This window comes from Bombina bombina, chromosome 2 (assembly GCF_027579735.1).
Source record: "Bombina bombina isolate aBomBom1 chromosome 2, aBomBom1.pri, whole genome shotgun sequence".
Classification (NCBI taxonomy): Eukaryota; Metazoa; Chordata; class Amphibia; order Anura; family Bombinatoridae; genus Bombina; species Bombina bombina.
In genome coordinates this window covers 549,850,714-549,870,779 of record NC_069500.1, presented here as the reverse complement: position 1 = coordinate 549,870,779, position 20,066 = coordinate 549,850,714, and the positions used below count along the sequence as shown (strand labels likewise).

Here is a 20,066-nt window from a genome sequence, read left to right as displayed (position 1 = left end):
TTGTGGGGGGATGGAGGTTTAGAGGTTAATACATTTCATTAGTAGTTGTGATGTGGGGGAATGGCGGATATAGGGGTTTTGACGTGTTTGGAGGCAGGTTAGATTTTTTTTTTTTTTTATTTAAATAATTTTTTATTAACATTTTTATAGTTGACAAAAACAGATAAATGAGTAACAGAAAGCAATAAGTATACAACAATATGATGAGTCAGTATAGTTCTTAAACAGTCATAGCAATATAAACATTGGGAAGGAAAAGAGGGAAAAAGGGGGAAGGGGAGAGGGAAAAAGGTATTGGAGGGGTTCAGAATGGGGGATGAGGGAGAAGGGCGTGGAGGTACTGTTGAGGGGAGAAAATAAAGGAGAACCTCCTAGCACTTGATATTCTTAAAGATAGCGAACTATACCTTAGATGGTTATAAGATCTGTCTCTATATATGTGGGCAAAAGTTATCTCTTCAAGTTAAAGGTGCTCTTTGCTTCCACATAAAAATTACATCTAATATAAAGTCTTGTTTCCCTAAATAGTTATAATGTCTTTTTTCCAGGTTTAAAGTATGTGTGACCTCGGCTACCCATTGGTTAAAAGTAGGGGGGAGTGTTTGCTTCCAGAGTCGGGGAATGATACGTTTGGCACATGTGAGCATCAGCAAAAGAAGTTTTTTTACGGTAGATACACTGTAAATTAGGGACTTGGCTTAGTACAATCATAGGTGCCGATAGGCAGGTTAGATTTTTATGTGCGCTTAAAATTTTTTTGTTTTTTACTTGTTTCATAAACTGCCGTAAGTCCCTGGCGACTCCAGAAATATGTATTTCTGCACATTCTACTCCCCTCCCTCTCTGCTACCCTTACCCCTATACTAATACACATTTTCAACCTCTCCCTCAGCACCGGCATATTTCCCTCATCGCTGAAACATGCACTGGTCACACCTATCCTCAAAAAACCTTCCCTTGATCCTACCTCCCCATCCTCCTCCCTCTTGCCTCAAAGCTTCTCGAAAAACTATTATATGCACGCCTATACCATTTCCTTACGTTAAACTCCCTTCTTGACCCACTGCTATCTGGATTTCGTCCCCATCACTCCACAGAGACAGCTATTGTTAAGGTTACCAACAACCTACTTACAGCAAAATCAAAAGGACACTTCACTCTGCTTATCCTCCTTGATCTGTCCGCAGCCTTTGACACTGTTGACCACCCTCTTTTGCTCCAAACCTTCCAGACCTTCGGCATCTGTGACACAGCCATTACCCCGCATGCCCGATGTCTCGGGTCACATTTGACTCAGATCTTTCTTTCACTCCTCACATTCAAAGCCTGCAGCTTCCACCTTAAAATATCTCTAAAATTAGACACTTCTTACACAAGACACAACTAAGATTTGAATCCACTCTCTCATTCTTTCCCGCCTCTATTACTGCAACTCTGTCCCTCTCTGGTCTCCCCACCTTCCGCCTAGCTCCTTTACAATCCATAATGAATGCCTCTGCCAGACTCATCTTCCTTACACGTCGCTCTTCATCTGCTGCTTTTCTCTGCCAATCCCTTTACTGGCTTCCTCTTACCTCAAGGATCAAAAACAAAATTCTCACTCTGACATACAAAGCCCTCAACTGCACTGCTCCAACCTATATCTCAGACCTTGTCTCCAGATACTCTCCCTCCCATCCCCATCGCTCTGCTCATGACCTCCTCCCTCTCCTCCTCTCTGGTTACCTCATCGCACTCCTGTTTTACAGGACTTCTCCAGACTGGCTCCCATCTTGTGGAACTCTCTGCCTCGCCCCACAAGACTCTCCCCTAGTTTTGAAATCTTCAAGTGCTCCCTAAAGACTCTACTGTTCAGTGATGCATACAGCTTACGCTAACCTTTCTTTATACGGTTTCCTCTCCTCCATTCCTATCCCCTGACCCCCCTTAGCATGTAAGCCTAAGAGTCCAGCTGTTTGTAGATAACCTTTTACAATAGTGCAACTCTTGGCAGGGCCCTATACCCATTTGATCCCTATAATTGTTTTGTTGTACTCCCCCTTTGTTTATAGCGCTGTGGAATCTATTGGCGATTGATTTTCTGGATCATATTCTATTATTCCTCCCAGAAATCCTTTGTCTGTATTACCGTGGGCTGTATGGCCATATTCATCTGTTCCATAAACTCACAAACATTGGCCTCTATTTATCAAGGTCTGTCGGACCTGATCTGACAGTGCGGATCAGGTCCAACAGACCTCGCTGAATACGGCGAGCAATACGCTCGCCGTATTCAGCATTGCACCAGTGGCTCACAAGAGCTGCTGGTGCAACGCCCTCCCCTGCAGACTTGTGGCCTAGGCCGTCAGCAGGTGGGTGTCAATCAACCCGATCGTACTCAATTGGGTTGATTTCCGGCGATGTCTGTCTGCCTGCTCAGAGCAGGCGAAACAGGTTATGGAGCAGCGGCCTTTGTGACCGCTGCTTCATAACTGCTGTTTCTGGCGAGCCTGCAGGCTAGCCAGAAACACGGGGCAATCAAGCTCCATACGGAGCTTGATAAATATGCCCCAGAGTGTTGTGGTGGAGCAGCTGTTTGTAGCTACTTAGGGGAAAGAGGGTGTCAGATCCCTTGCTGGGCAACTGGCTTAAAGGGACAGTATACTATAAAATTGTTTTTCCCTTAATGTGTTTCCAATAACATTTTTTACCAGATAGAGAGTATAAAATGTATGAGATTTGCTTTTTTAAGGCTTATTTGTGAATATGAATTAGCTGATTTTGTGTTTTGAAGCCACAACCTAATAAAATGGGGTTGAGCTTGTAGGTATAATCAAATCTGATTACTGTATCACATTGTGTAAATATACCTGCTTCTTTATCTTATACCTGTCCATAAACCAATCACGAATAGTTGGAGAGAATAATGGAAAATTAGCATTTTATTACCTTATCTCTTCTATAACAAACACTTTCCTGTACAGAGTATAATAAATGCTAAATTTAATTTTTAATTATTTAAATTATTATTTAAATATTTTTAAGCAATCCATCATATTTAAATTGCTATTATTTATTTTACAATTTCCTAAATGTGACAACATATGTGTATGTTTATTATTGATGCATTTTTGGTTGTATGCACGTGCTTGTGTATTTGCGTGTGTTGCATGTGTTTGGTTGTAAGTATGCTGCATGTGTGCACGTTTGCTTATTTATGTGTACACATGTACATTGACTTACAGTGCCTGCCCTTATTGCTTGGTCCACCTTTTATTAAAGGGGACAGTCTACTTCAGAATTTGTATTGTTTTAAAAAGATAGATAATCCCTTTATTAACCTTTCTCAGTTTAGCTTAACCAACACTGCTTAATTAATAAACTTTTTACCTCTGTGAGTTGCCTTGTATCTAAGCGTCTGCAGACTACCCCGTTATTCCAGTTCTTTTGACAAACTTGCAATTTAGCCAATCAGTCCTGACCTCAAAAATAACTCCACAGGAGCGAACACAATGTTATCTATATGGCACACATGAACTAACGCTGTCCAGCTGTGAAAAAACTGTCAAGATGCACAGAGATAAGAGATGGCCTTCTCAGGCTTAGAAATTAGCATATTAGCCTACCCAGGTTTAGCTTTTAAGAAAGAAATACAAAGAGAACAAAGTAAATTTGATGATAAAAGTAAATTAGAAACTGGTTTAAAATTGGCATGCCCTGAATCTGTTACCTAAATTAACATATCTATTCTGATGCTTGCCAATTCCTATACCCCTTATTATTAATTTCCAACGCGTGTGTAGCTCTTTCATTTGTCAAGGTTAACAATCTAGAGTAGCCATGAAGTGGCTACATAATCCAGTTACAGTAGAGGCGCCGCCATGTCCAACCTAATGGCATACCCATGAAGCAGCTTGATTAGCACATATCTTAGCTTGGGGCACAAATATAACCAATACTAAATGGGTCACTACTAGAACAGGACTCTCTTTTTGAGATTTAATATGGATCCTGAAACATGTTAGAAAACCTAATATAACAGGTATTTACATTATTATCTCAAACCTTAAGTTCTGGGATACGATCTTCCATATGCAATGAATATCCCCTCATCCATCCCCAATTTACTCCATTGTAGGACTGTTAACAGCCCTCCAAGATACCCATACTAACTTATGGGAAGGAATTGCAATGGAGACTGTGCCGGATCTATTTGTAAATGACTCAATTATGACCTCTGCATAGTTTCAAATTCAGTTTTCCCCTTCACCATTATTCTGCTTTGAATTTTTTAGACTAAAAAGTTTTTTTTTAAATCTTGGGGCTTTCTTACCACACTGCTAAGACAAAAAGCTAACTGGGAACAAAGATGGTTAGCCAATGCGCGTGTCCCAGGGAATGTTCTCCCTCTCTTATATTGATGTGCTACAACCTCCCTTTTTTCATAAAATACCTTACATTAGGATATGGGAACAAAGCCTTAAATTTGAAGCATCTGACCAAAATCTGGCACTTCGTAACTCTCTCTACCAAAAAAAGCAGTTCATGGGACAACCCTCAACGAGCTTTACTTTAAAATTCTTACCCAATGACACCTTAATCCCCTGAAACTTTTTCAAATAATCTAATATAAACTCACCATTATTTTGGAGGGGTTGCAGTAAAATAGGGACATTGACACACATGTGGTGGGAATGTTCTCAAATTCAAAGATTATGGTCCAGAAGTTTTCACTACTGCATGAAATTTGGCATCAATATCAAAGAGAGGCCTCAAGCAGGGTTATTCCATATAATTCCAGAACCGAACGTTACCTCACATACTCAATTTCTGCAAATACCTTATTCATGGCTGTTTAATTAGCTATTGCTTAAGTTTGGCACCAGCCTAAGGGCGCTAGGTGGAGCCAGGTACTAAGTAATTTAACTCATATTGAATCAATGGAAAGTATGGTCTTTGCTACAAACAATCAAATAGAAACTCATAGTATGAGCTGGGAATTATGGCAACAATGCCAGGGAAACACATTTTAACATCTAGTAGGGAGAAAACGAATATAACCACATACAGTATATACCATCTTATCTCAACATCAGTGAAGATAAACAATACATCTCCTTTGTATTATGGTTTGGTATCATTCTCTCCCCTATCCCCCCACCCTCCCCTTCTCTGCAATAGTTCAACATCTATGCAAATTTAAATACCCTCCACCCACTCCTTATGTCTTATCCCATAGTGCAAAACAAAATCAACATATCACCTATTTCATCACTACTATCTCTAGACATCCCACTTTCGGGTATATAAATCAATCTATAACCACTTCAACAAACTTGCAAACACACAAACCTATTTAATCTATACCTAATCATTCTCCACAATAAAGGACCATACTTGAACATATACCAGTTACCTGCTGGTATTACGAGTCTTGCAAGTACAGGTGTACTACTCACTTTTTTGGCCAGACTTGGAAATACCGCAAATCCACTTACGTAAATTGCGTATCCTCTTTTTTCAATGGGACTTGCATAGCGCCGGTATTACGGAGTCTTGCCAAAAAGGGAGCGGTAGAACCTTCTCCTGTTCAAGACTGGTACAGCATTTTAAAAGTCAGTAGTTAATGAGTTTTTACTCTACAACGCCGTAGCATAAAACTAAACTAAAGTGCTAAAAAGTACACTAACACGCATAAACTACGCTATTAACCCCTAAACCGAGGCCCCTCCCACATCGCAAATACTAAAGAAAAATTTTAAACCCTAATCTGCTGAAACGCACATCGCCGCCACTATAATAAATATATTAACCCCTAAACCGCTGCTCACCCGCCTCGCAAACACTAGTTAAATATTATTAACCCCTAATCTGCCGTCCCTAACATCGCCGCCACCTACCTAAATTTATTAACCCCTAATCTACTGCCCCAACGTCACCCGCCACTATATTAAAGTTATTAACCCCTAAATCTAAGTCTAACCCTAACCCTAACATCCCCTAACTTAAATATAATTAAAAGAAATCTAAGTAAAATTCTATCATTAACTAAATTATTCTTATTAAAACTCAATACTTACCTGTAAAATAAACCCTAACGCCTAGATTTAGAGTTTTGCGTTAGAAGGGGCGCATTAGCTACGCATGTTTTTTTTTCCCCGCACCTTTTAAACAACGCTGGTATTTAGAGTTCTCAGAAGGCTGCGTTAGGCTCCAAAAAGGGAGCGTCACAGGCATATTTACCGCCACTGCAACTCTAAATACCAGCGTTGCTTACGGACACGGCCAGCTTCAAAAACGTGCTCGTTGCACGATTCCCCCATAGGAAACAATTGGGGCAGTTTTGAGCTGAAAAAACCTAACAACCTGCAAAAAAGCAGCGTTCACCTCCTAACGCAGCCCCATTGTTTCCTATGGGAAACACTTCCTAAGTCTGCACCTAACACCCTAACATGAACCCCGAGTCTAAACAACCCCTAACCTTACACTTATTAACCCCTAATCTGCCGACCCCCCGCTATCGCTGACCCCTGCATATGATTTTTAAACCCCTAATCTGCCGCTCCCGTACACACGTCGCAACCTACGTTATCCCTATGTACCCCTAATCTGCTGCCCCTAACACTGCCGACCCCTATATTATATTTATTAACCCCTAATCTGCCGCTCCCAACGTCGCCGCCACCTACCTACAATTATTAACCCCTAATCTGCCGACCGGCACCTCACCGCTACTCTAATAAATGTATAAACCCCTAAAGCTAAGTCTAACCCTAACACTAACACCCCCCCTCTAACGAAAATAAAATAATTCTTAATAAATAAATTAATCCTATTTAAAGCAAATACTTACCTGTAAAATAAACCCTAATATAGCTACAATATAAATAATAATTATATTGTAGCTATTTTAGGATTAATATTTATTTTACAGGCAACTTGTATTTATTTTAACCAGGTACAATAGCTATTTAAATAGTTAATAACTATTTAATAGTTACTTAGTTAAAATAATTACAAAATTACCTGTAAAATAAATCCTAACCAAAGTTACAATTAAACCTAACACTACACTATCAATAAATTAATTAAATAAACTATCTACAATTATCGACAATTAAATCAACTAAACTAAATTACAAAAACAAACACTAAATTACATAAAAAAACAAACACTAAATTACAAAAAATAAAGATTACAAGAATTTTAAACTAATTACACCTACTCTAAGCCCCCTAAAAAAATAACAAAGCCCCCCAAAATGAAAAAATGCCCTACCCTATTCTAAAATAAAAATTTAACCAGCTCTTTTACCTTACCAGGACCTTAAAAGGGCCTTTTGGCGGGGCATGCCCCAAAGAATTCTGCTCTTTTGCCTGTAAAAAAACATACAATACCCCCCAAAACCCCCCCCAACATTACAACCCACCACCCACATACCCCTAATCTAACCCAAACCCCCCTTAAAAAACCTCAGCACTAAGCCCCTGAAGATCTTCCTACCTTAATCTTCACCACGCCGGTTATCACCGATCCGTTCAGAAGAGGGTCTGAAGTCTCATCCTATCCGGCAAGAAGAGGGTCCGAAGTCTTTATCCATCCGGCAAGAAGAGGGCATCCGGACCGGTAGACATCTTCATCCAGCGCGGCAACTTCTATCTTCTTCCATCCGGCGTGGAGCGGGACCATCTTGAAGCAGCCGACGCGGATCCATCCTCTTCTAACGACGTCCTACAGTCCGAATGAAGGTTCCTTTAAATGACGTCATCCAAGATGGCGTCCTTGAATTCCGATTGGCTGATAGGTTTCTATCAGCCAATCGGAATTAAGGTAGGAAAAATCTGATTGGCTGATTGAATCAGCCAATCAGATTCAAGTTCAATCGTATTGGCTGATCCATCAGCCAATCAGATTGAGCTCGCATTCTATTGGCTGATCGGCGTTATGTCAGTCATATTATTTCATTTAGCAGGTATTTTAATTAGCTAATGGTGTTTTTCATAACAAACAAATAGTCTCACACAAGCCTGAGCACTATCTGTTTTTTGGAATGTTACATCCCACTCTTTCTAGCTATGAGATCATACAGGCAGAATGAAATACAAGTGTAACTTATTTCTTAACTATACTGAAGCAAAATTTGATAATAGAAGTAAACTGGAGAGTTATTTAAAAGTATATGCTCTTTACAGTACAAGTATAGTAAATTTTAGCGTCAAACCAATAATTTTATCCTTGTAGTATTTGGCCTACATTTGCTATAAATTATTGAAAACCTTGACATATGGGGTACTCCTAAAATTAGGATGCAATAATGAAGCTATTGCTACACTAGTTTTGTCAGAATGCTTATAAAGAAAATTGCAATTTCTTTTAATTTTCTCAGTTGTTCAGTATTACTTTCCTATTTGTTGTTAATATTGTCATTTATGGGTGCTTTTATCAAGAAAGTGAATAAATATGAATTAAACTAATACAGAGCAAAATGCCAACATTTTCAGTTAAAGGGAGAGTCAACGCCAGAATTTTTGTTGTTTGAAAAGATAGATAATCCCTTTATACCCATTCCCCAGTTTTGCATAACCAACACAGTTTATAATAATATTTGTTTTACCTCTGTAATTACCTTTTATCTATGCCTCTGCAAACTGCCCCCTTATTTCTGTTCTTTTGACAGACTTGGGTTGAGATTACGGGGCCTAGTTATTAAGCCGTCAACCTCAAATACGCTGGAAATTCCACAGCGTATTTGTGGCGAGTGCTGATTCGCCTTAGTTATCAAAGGCTAGAGACCGGCAAAAGTAGAATTTTGTGCCGTAAACTTCGATCCGCCGGGACTCAGTCCGACACAGATCGATTCTTACGTCACTCCAGATGTTCCGCACACAAGTGCGGCACAATCTGACTACTTTTGCTAGTTATCAAAAAACTAGCAGGTACGCTTGGCACTTTTCCGGCCCAGCGTACCTGGTTTTCAAACCGCCACCCTGGAGGCGGCGGATCCCATAGGAATCAATGGGAGTCTGACCATAGCAAAAGTACAAGTTCGCTGCTGCCAGACATCCCATTGATTCCTATGGGAGATGTCTGCACCTAACACCCTAACATGTACCCCGAGTCTAAACACCACTAATCTGTCCCCCTACAACCGCCGCAACTAAATAAAGTTATTACCCCCTAAACCGCCGCTTTGGAGCCCACCGCAAGCTACTCTATACATATTAACCCCTAAACCGCCGCTCCCGGAGCCCACCGCAACTATAATATATGTATTAACCGCTAAACCGCCGCTCCCGGAGCCCACCGCAACTATAATATATGTATTAACCCCTAAACCCGCCGCTCCCGGAGCCCACCGCAACTATAATATATGTATTAACCCCTAAACCGCCGCTCCCGGAGCCCACCGCAACTATAATATATGTATTAACCCCTAAACCGCCACTCCCGGACCCTGCCGCAACCTATATTAAATTTATTAACCCCTAATCTGCCCCCCCTACACCGTCGCCACCTATAATAAATTTATCAACCCCTATCCTGCCCCCCACTGCACCGCCACCACTGCAATAAATTTATTAACCCCTAAACCTAAGTCTAACACTAACCCTAACACCCCCCTAACTTAAATATTAATTAAATAAATCTAAATAATATTTCTATTATGAACTAAATTAATCCTATTTAAAACTAAATACTTACCTTTAAAATAAACCCTAATATAGCTACAATATAAATAATAATTATATTGTAGCTATCTTAGGATTTATTTTTATTTTACAGGCATCTTTCAATTTATTTTAACTAGGTACAATAGCTATTAAATAGTTATTAACTATTTAATAGCTTACCTAGCTAAAATAAAGAGAAATTTACCTGTAAAATAAAAACTAACCTAAGTTACAATTACACCTAACACTACACTATACTTTAAATAAATTATTCTCTTTAAAACTAAATACTTACCTGTAAAATAAACCCTAAGATAGCTACAATGTAATTAATAATTACATTGTAGCTATTTTAGGAATTATATTTATTTTACAGGTAACCTTGTATTTATTTTTAGCTAGTTAGAATAGTTATTAATAGTTATTAACTATTTAATAACTACCTAGCTAAAAGAAATACAAAATTACCTGTAAATAAAATCCTAACCTAAGTTACAATTAAACCTAACACTACACTATCATTAAATAAATTAAATAAATTAACTACAAATAACTACAATTAAATACAATTACATAAACTAACTAAAGTACAAAAAAAAAGCTAAGTTACCAAAAAATAAAAAAATAGGTTACAAACATTTAAAAATATTACAACAATTTTAAGCTACTTTCACCTAATTCTAAGCCCCCTAATAAAATAACAAAACCCCCAAAATAAAAAAATGCCCTACCCTATTCCTAAATTAAAAAAGTTCAAAGCTCTTTTACCTTACCAGCCCTTAAAAGGGGCATTTGTGGGGCAATGCCTCCAAAGAATTCAGCTCTTTTTGCCTGTAAAAGAAAAATACAACCCCGCCCAACATTAAAAACCCACCACCCACATACCCCTAATCTAACCCAAACCCCCCTTAAAATAACTAACACTAATCCCCTGAAGATCATCCTACCTGAGTTGTCTTCACTCAGCCGAGCAGCGATGGAACCGAAGAGGAGACCCGGAGCGGAAGAAGTTATCCTCCAAGCGGCGCTGAAGAAATCTTCCATCCGATGAAGTTGATCCTCCAAGCGGCGCTGAAGAAGTCTTCCATCCGGGCGATGTCATCTTCAAGAGGCGCTGAAGAAGTCTTCTATCCGGGTGATGTCATCTTCCAAGTGGGGTCTTCAATCTTCATCCCGCCGACGCGGAACATCCTTCTTTCCCGACGGACTACCGACGAATGAAGGCTCCTTTAGAAGGACGTCATCCAAGATGGCGTCCCTTCAATTCCGATTGGCTGATAGGATTCTATCAGCCAATCGGAATAAAGAAGGGAAAAATCTGATTGGCTGATTGAATCAGCCAATCAGATTCAAGTTCAATCCGATTGGCTGATCCAATCAGCCAGTCCAGATTGAGCTTGCATTCTATTGGCTGATCGGAACTATAACTGATCGTTAAACTATTAACCCCTATATCTGCCATCAAACCCACACTGCAAGTAATAACTAAATATTAACCCCTTAAACTGCCAAAGCCCACAACGCAATAAACCTATCAAAGTATTAACCCCTAAACCGCTAAAGCCCACAATGCAATAAACCTAACCCCTAAACCTAACACGCCCTAACCTAACACCACCTAAATTAACCCAAATAACCTAAATTACAAAATACTAAAGTTACTTTTAAAATTAAAAAATACTAACTACTTTAAAAATAAAAATAAACTAAGTATAAATTAAAGGGACAGTCTAATCAAAATTAAAATTCTGGTGTAGGGACTGTCCCTTTAAGCTACAAATACAGAAAATAAAAAAATCTAAGATTACATAAAATAAAAAACAAAATTACCAAATTTTAAAAAATTATACCTAATCCCTATGAAAATAAAAAAGCCCCCCCAAAATAAAAACACCCCCTACTCTATAGAATAAACTACCAGTAGCCCTTAAAAGGGCTTTTTTGCAGGGCATTGCCCCAAGATAATCAGCTCTTTTTACAACAAAATACACAAAGTCCCCCCTAAAAGTAAAACCCCCCACCCACCAAACCCCCCAAAATAAAAGATTCTAACACTAAAAACTAAAATACCCATTGCCCTGAAAAGGGCAATTTGTTGGGAATTGCCCTTAAAATGGCATTTAGCTCTTTTACTACCCACCCAAATCTAAATAAAACAAACCCCCCAAAAAAACCCTTAAAAAAACCCCTAAGTCTAACCCCCAGGTGGTACTCACCGTTCCTGAAGTCCGGCGGAGAAGGTCCTGTTCCAGGCGGTGAAGTCTTCTTCCAAGCGGCAACCTATCTTTCTTCTTCCAGGAACAGCCGGCGCGGAGCGAGCTGAAGACTGCGACCCTGGAACTGAAGAGTATAGCCGGCCGACTGCGCAGCCATGGAGCATGGAGGATCCTCTTCGTACGATCTCTGCCATAACCTGGATAGAGAATTCAAGGTACGCAATTAAAAATGGTTGTCCCTTGAATTCCCTATTGGCTGATTTGATTCTTCAAATTCAAATCATCAATAGGATGAAAGCTACTCAAATCCTATTTACAAAAAATAGTCCAGGAGCTGCAGTTAAAAAACGTATTACTTTATTTTTGTTACCATCTAATAAACTGGTACAGTGACATGTACAAAAACATACCAAAAAACAACAACATGTCCTTTAGTTGCTGGGGCTCTTTCCAGCAACTAAGGGCATGTTGCTGTTTTTGTTATGTTTTTTACATGCCACTGTACTAGTTTTTAATGGTAACAAAATAAAGTAATACGTTTTTAACTGCAGCTCCGGACTATTTTTGTATGTATCCATTGAGCCCGTCTTTCGGAGCTAAGCAGTTTCTTCCCAGTTTCATCCCAGAAGGCATTATTTCCAGCTTGGCAGTGCAAGGGATTGGAGGCCTTTTGTGAAGCGGTTTACAATGATTCCGGAATCCCTTACCCCCCAGGACGTCTGCCTCAATTGATGTCGTCATGTGTCTGAGCCAGAGCGTTGTGAGAGTTTTACGGCGTCCGAATCGAGTGGCTTGTGTGTGAGCAGTGTGGCTCTAGCCAGGATATACCAGTTTACGCATTGCCCAGGAGAGGGTTTCCCAACCGGCTACTCTACACCAGGCTGATACCGACAGGAGCCGTGAAGAGGGGGTAAGTGTATCACCTGCTAACACCTCTCGATATCCTCCAGGCCATATGGGTCTATAAACATATCCCATGCAAATTTAATAGTCCAGAGACATTTGCCAACATACAGCGCTACTGCTAGAGGGTTTTCCCCAAGTTTGGGGAGATTGTATACTCAAATCTTATTGCTGTTCAAATCAGCCAATAGGATGAGAGCTACTGAAATTATATTGGCTATTCAAATGAGCCAATAGAATTTCAGTAGCTCTCATTCTATTAGCTGATTTGAACAGCCAATAGGATTTGAGTAGCTTTCATCTATTGGCTGATTTGAATTTGAAGAATCAAATTCATGCCAATAGGAATTCAAGGGACGCCATTTTTAATTGCGTACCTTGAATTCTCTATCCAGTGTACGGTGGAGATCATATGAAGAGGATCCATGGCTCCACGGTCGCCGGTCTTCAGTTTCCAGAGTCGCGGTCTTCAGTTCCAGAGTCGCCGGTCTTCAGTTCCAGGGTTGCCGGTCTTTAGCTCCGTAGTCATCAGTCTTAGCTCCGCTCCACGCCGGATGTTCTGGAAGAAGAAAGAAGAGGTTGCCGCTTGAAGAAGACTTCTCCGCCGGACTTTAGGAATGGTGAGTTACCAACCTCGGGGGTTAGACTTAGGAGTTTTTTAAGGTTTTTTTTTTTTGGGGGGGGGGGTTGTTTATTTAGATTAGGGTGGGCAATAAAAGAGCCTAAATCCCCAACAAATGCCTTTTTCAACGGCAATGTGGTAGTTAGTGTTTTTTAGTGTTAGGTTCTTTTATTTTGGGGGGTTTGGTGGGTGGGGAGGTTTTACTTGTTAGGGGGGCTTTGTGTATTTTGTTGTCAACGAGCTGATTATCTTGGGGTAATGCCCTGCAAAAAGGCCCTTTTAAGGGCTATCTGGTAGTTTATTCTTAGAGTAGGGGGGTGTTTTTATTTTGGGTGGGCTTTTTTTCATAGGGATTAGGTATAATTTTTTCAAAATTTGGTAATTTTGTTTTTTATTTTAGTAATCTTAGATTTTTTTTTATTTTCTGTAATTGTAGCTTAAAGGGACAGTCTACACCAGAATTGTAATTTTTATTAGACAAGTCCCCTTTAATTTATACTGCTTTATTTTTTATTTTTAAAGTAGTGTTAGTTTTTTTATTTTAATAGTAACTTTAGTATTTGTTATTTAGGAAATTTGGGTTCATTTAGGGGGTGTTAGGTTAGGGGGTGTTAGGTTAGGGGCTAGGTTTATTGTGTTGTGGGGTTATACTTTAATAGGTAGTTTGTGTTGTGGGTTAATGGCGGAATTAGGGGTTAATAGTTTACTAGGTAGTTTGCGATGTTGGGTTGGTGATTATAGGGGTTAATAATTTAGTTATTTCTTGCGGTGTGGGTTTGATGGTGGATATAGGGTTAATAGTTTAATTAGACGTATTGCGCTATGGGGGTTTGTCGGTTTAGGGGTTAATACTTTTATTAGTGAGGTGTGGGTTTGATGGCGGATGTAGTGGTTTCATACACTTTATTAGTATATTTGTGGGTGGGGGATTGCGGTTGACAGGTAGATAGATATTGCGCATGTGTTAGGTGTAGTTTATTTTTGAAGGCATTTTCTGGAGTTACGGCGCTCCCATATTGAGCGCAAGGCCTGCTGCGGCTGAATTGTATGTCGAGGTGAAAATGGAGTAAGATTTCTCCATTTTCACCACGTAAGTCCTTGCGCTGAATATTGGACACCAATTTGCGACGCGGCCCCATGTTAACTTATGGGAGTAAAAATTGCGGGCGACGGGTGAAATATACGCGCGTAACTTGCATGCTACACCGTATATGTAATACCAAAATCGCTTAAAAACCAGCTTTTGCAGGCGCCGCCGCATATGTAATGGAGCCCCTGCATTTTAACCAATTAGTGCTGACTCCTAGGTTACCTCACATGCGTGAGATCAATGTTATCTATATGACACACATAAACTAACACCCTTTAGTGGGGAAAAACTAAAAAAAAATGCATTCCGATTAGAGGCGGCCTTCAAGGTCCAAGAAATTAGCTTATGAGTCTACCTAGGTTAAGCTTTCAACTAAGAATACCAAGAGAACAAACCAAAATTTGTGATAAAAGTAAATTGGAAAGTTGTTTAAATTTAATCATGAAAGTTTATTTTGGATGTGACTGTCCCTTTAAGCACAAGTGGTTAGCTATTGTTATACTGTTCAAAAGCAGCATCATTAAAATCTAAACTGTGGAATATTGTAATGAAATATGGATTTTAAAAAGGACAACATCACTTAGTTCTTAATGATGAGATCATAATATTCTTATCAAGTACAACAAAACACATGATTTTAAGAAACAGGCATGTGTTGAACAAAAACATTGTATTTTTTTGTGCAGTGCCAATACAATAAGCCTAAAAGTCTGCAAGTGAGGTGATTTCTCAGGGGGTTTAATGATTGTTCCTGGTGTGCTGTGCCGTGGTCTCCAGATTGTCAAAGTTGCAGTTTTCTCATTCTAGTTGCTGTGGAGTTATGGTGGACCTGTTTAGGGAACCGGGCAGTTTTTTGTTTTGTCAGACAATCAAATTGTGTTATATTGCCTCTGTTGGTAAACATCCTAAGACAGTGTTTACATTTGCATATTATCACCAGGTTCAGTGCTAGATACATCTCAGGAGTCAATACTGTCACCACTGACATTTTATCATTTCCATTAAAGGGACAGTCTACTCCAGAATTTGTATTGTTTATTGTTTAAAAAGATAGATAATCCCTTTATTACCTATTACCCAGTTTTGCATAACTAACACTTTTATATTAATATACTTTTACCTCTGTGATTACCTTGTATCTAATTCTCTGAAGACTTTCAGTTATTTTGACAGAATTGCATTTTAGCCAATCAGTGCCCTCTCATAAGTAACTCCACGAGTGTGAGCACAATGTTATTTTTATGGCCTACGTGAACTAGCGCTGTCTAGCTATAAAAGCCTTTCAAAATGCACTGAGATAAGAGCCTGCGTTCAAGTGCTAAGAAATTAGCATATGATCCTACCTAGGTTTAATTTCAACAAAGAATACAAAGAGAATAAAGCTAATTTGATGTTACAAGTGAATTGGAAAGTTGTTAAAAAATTGCATGCCCTATCTGAATCATGAAAGTTTTATTTTGACTAGACTCTCCCTTTAACTCTCAATGACCTAATACATACAGTATGTCAAATTTATATCACATTATGGCGTCAAATTTAGCATTCAATTTCTTTGTTTGCTTGCTTGATTGTTTATTATTTTATTTATTTTTAACAGGTTGTTTGGAAAACCTGAAAGAACTCAATGCTAGTTTTAACAATCTAAAGAACATACCACCTGAATTGGGAAACTGTGAAAAACTTGAAAAACTGGATTTGTCTGCAAATTTTGATATTGAAGAGCTTCCTTTTGAGGTAAGAGCTTTTTTGTATTAGTCATGTCAATTTAGAAAAACGTTACACTTTTTGGTAGTTTTTAAATATTTACAGGTTAGGAATCAATTATACATAAAGGTTAAGGTTCTATTCAAACTGTTATTGACAACAGCAGAACCACAGCATAGTGACAGCCATGTTGATCTCAATAAACTACACATTGTTGAAAACAGATAGCAATATGGTATAAAACAATACACCCCTGTGAATAGATCACTGCATCCCCCACAGTGTCTCCCAGGACTGCCATATACAAATGCTTGATAGAAGGAGGCGCTGGTTAGGGTGAGTTCCAATACAGTGCAGGGTTCCCTTTAGAACACTGTGGATTCCCAATGTGAATAATATAGGAAAAACAGGGAATTAGATTCTGAATTTCAGCAGGTTTACTTTCATAAAAAAACTGGATTACAGCTCCATTAAAATACAGTTCATATTTATCAGCTCAATGTGTTTCAACAACTCCTGCCGTCTTTATCAAGATCAATTTAAACAAATAAATATGTTCTTCAAAGAGCTCAATATCAATAGCAATATGCATGCCATCACACTCAAGTTGCTCATACAATTCAAGCACTGTAAAAGCTTCCCCATTTCTAACACATGCTCATAATATCAGTTAAAATACTACATTTAGGTAGACAAAACTAAAAGTCGAAAATAAAAAAATATTCCCCATCTTGTGTTAACCCCCTGGCACAGTTTAACCCAAACCTCCATTCAAAGAATCCACCCCATCATAATTGTAAGGGCCACTAATCTAAAAGCCCACTCCAGTTTAATACCTACACGTGAACTCCCCCAAAATACAGCTGAATATAGCAGCTGGCAAGCCCCAACAACTGCTATTAAAATTATAATCTCCCAATGTATGGTTGAGGATTCTTCAGCCTCTTCTGATTAGCACTGTTAGGCCCCGTTAGGGCCACACCACTTGCTGGTTCTTTTAAGGAATTCCCCATATATACTAGTTCTGAAAGGCTAATCTGGTTTATCGCCTTGTAAGTAAACGTTAAGCATATAAAGTTATTTGTGATGGGGAGATAATTACAAAAGAAGGGGATTAAAAGGACATGAAACCCATTTTTTTTCTTTCATGATTCACATAGAGCAAATAACTTTCCAATTTACTTCTTTTATCTAATGTGCTTTGTTCTCTTGGAATGCTTTGCTTGAAAAGCATACCTAGGTAAGCTCAGGAGCTGGGAGCTAGCTGCTGATTGGTGGCTGCACATATATGTCTCTTGTCATTGGCTTACCAATGTGTTCAGCTAGCTCCCTGTTAGAAATTACCTTCTTTTGATCCAGCAACCGGCTCCTGCCTCAGCGTTCCTCATGTGGCTGCTGCTTTCCCCTAGGCACACATGCCCACACTATGCGCAAATTTAAAGGGGCCACAACCTAATTATAGGAACTCTCACCTAGTAGCTACAGGTGTTGGAGTCCCTATATAAAGCCACTCAGCCCATCACTCTGGGATGACTAATTGTAAGTTTTACCCAGTTCCTGAGTCCTGTTGATACTTACTTTGTGCCTGCTAAGTTTTCAATCTGGTTTCTTACCTTGTTCCTGTGCTTGATGAGTTCCCAAGCTGGCTACTTACCTTGTTTCTGGGCCTGCTGAGTTTCTTGCGCTTACTATACCATTGGCAACTTACCTAAATCCTGCTGTACCTGCTGCACCTACCTGGTCTCCCTCGGCAGCCTCAACAACATTACCTGCTGGGTATCTTGTGCCTGTTGAGTTTTCTGTGTTTGCTGTACCAGTGTCAGCTTACCTGAATCCTGCTGTACCTACCTAGTATCCTGTGGTAGCCTCACCAACAGTACCCGCTGGGTATCCTGTGCCTACTGAATCTCCTCTGCTTTCTGTACAAGTAGTAGCTTACATGAATCCTGTTGTACCTGCTGTACCTACCTAGTATCCTGTGGTAGCCTCACCAACAGTACCCGCTGGGTATTCTGTGCCTGCTGAGTCTCCCATGTGTGCTGTACCAGTGGCCTTGTCATCAATTCCATATCTAACTGGTATCCTGTGCCAACCTGTCCACCTTTACCTGTTGGATATTGCTCTAGTTTGCCTCCCTGGTAACTAATTGCTGGACTGACCTCACATTACCTGATCTTTGGCCTGTTCCTGGAGCAATTCTTTAATTGTTTGTCTCGCTTTATTAAAGCCTTTTAAAAGACTTGCTGTTTCCTTTTTTCTTTCATGTAATTAGCAAGAGTCCATGAGCTAGTGACGTATGGGATATACATTCCTACCAGGAGGGGCAAAGTTTCCCAAACCTCAAAATGCCTATAAATACACCCCTCACCACACCCACAATTCAGTTTTACAAACTTTGCCTCCTATGGAGGTGGTGAAGTAAGTTTGTGCTAGATTCTTCGTTGATATGCGCTCCGCAGCAAGTTGGAGCCCGGTTTTCCTCTCAGCGTGCAGTGAATGTCAGAGGGATGTGAGGAGAGTATTGCCTATTTGAATGCAGTGATCTCCTTCTACGGGGTCTATTTCATAGGTTCTCTGTTATCGGTCGTAGAGATTCATCTCTTACCTCCCTTTTCAGATCGACGATATACTCTTATTTATATACCATTACCTCTGCTGATTTTCGTTTCAGTACTGGTTTGGCTTTCTACAAACATGTAGATGAGTGTCCTGGGGTAAGTAAATCTTATTTTCTGTGACACTCTAAGCTATGGTTGGGCACTTTATTTATAAAGTTCTAAATATATGTATTCAAACATTTATTTGCCTTGACTCAGAATGTTCAACATTCCTTATTTTCAGACAGTCAGTTTCATATTTGGGATAATGCGTTTGAATCAATCATTTTTTCTTACCTTAAAAATTTGACTTTTTTTCCCTGTGGGCTGTTAGGTCTCGCGGGGGCTGAAAATGCTTCATTTTATTGCGTCATTCTTGGCGCGGAACTTTTTTGGCGCAAAAAATTCTTTTCTGTTTCCGGCGTCATACGGTGTCGCCGGAAGTTGCGTCATTTTTTGACGTCCTTTTGCGCCAAAAATGTCGGCGTTCCGGATGTGGCGTCATTTTTGGCGCCAAAAGCATTTAGGCGCCAAACAATATGGGCGTATTATTTGGCGCCAAAAAATATGGGCGTCGCTTTGTGTCTCCACATTATTTCAGTCTGATTTTTTCTTTGCTTCTGGTTACTAGAAGCTGTGTTTATTTGGCATTTTTTTCCCATTCCTGAAACTGTCATTTTAGGAATTTGATCAATTTTGCTTTATATGTTGTTTTTTCTCTTACATATTGCATAGATGTCTCACGTTTGCATCTGAGTCAGAAGATACTTCAGGAAAATCGCTGTCTAGTGCTGGGAACTACCAAAGCTAAGTGTATCTGCTGTAAACTTTTGGTAGCTATTCCTCCGGCTGTTGTTTGTATTAATTGTCATAACACACTTGTTAAAGCAGATAATATTTCCTTTAGTAATGTACCATTGGCCTGTTGCAGTTCCCTCAACATCTAAGGTGCAGAATGTTCCTGATAACATAAGAGATTTTGTTTCTGAATCCATCAAGAAGGCTATGTCTGTTATTTCTTCCTTCTAGTAAACATAAAAAATCTTTTAAAACTTCTCTATCTACAGATGAATTTTTAAATGAACATCATCATTCTGATTCTGATGACTCTTCTGGTTCAGAGGATTCTGACTTAGAGATTGATGCTGATAAATCTTCATATTTATTTAAAATGGAATTTATTCGTTCTTTAACTTAAAGAAGTACTAATTGCTTTAGAAATAGAGGTTTCTGGTCCTCTTGATACTAATTCAAAACGTTTTAAGCAATTATATCCTGTGCGT

General features: G+C 39.3%; 1 protein-coding gene across 2 annotated transcripts in view; it reads left to right on the top strand.

Moving 5' to 3' along the window:
* LRRC2 (leucine rich repeat containing 2) overlaps positions 1-20,066 on the top strand; it is a 738,808-nt gene that overhangs the window by 514,111 nt on the left and 204,631 nt on the right. For both annotated transcript variants that reach the window (XM_053702403.1, XM_053702404.1), the window contains exon 5: positions 16,080-16,216. In XM_053702403.1, coding sequence (XP_053558378.1) covers positions 16,080-16,216 — 137 coding nt within the window. The remainder of the gene's footprint in view (positions 1-16,079; positions 16,217-20,066) is intronic.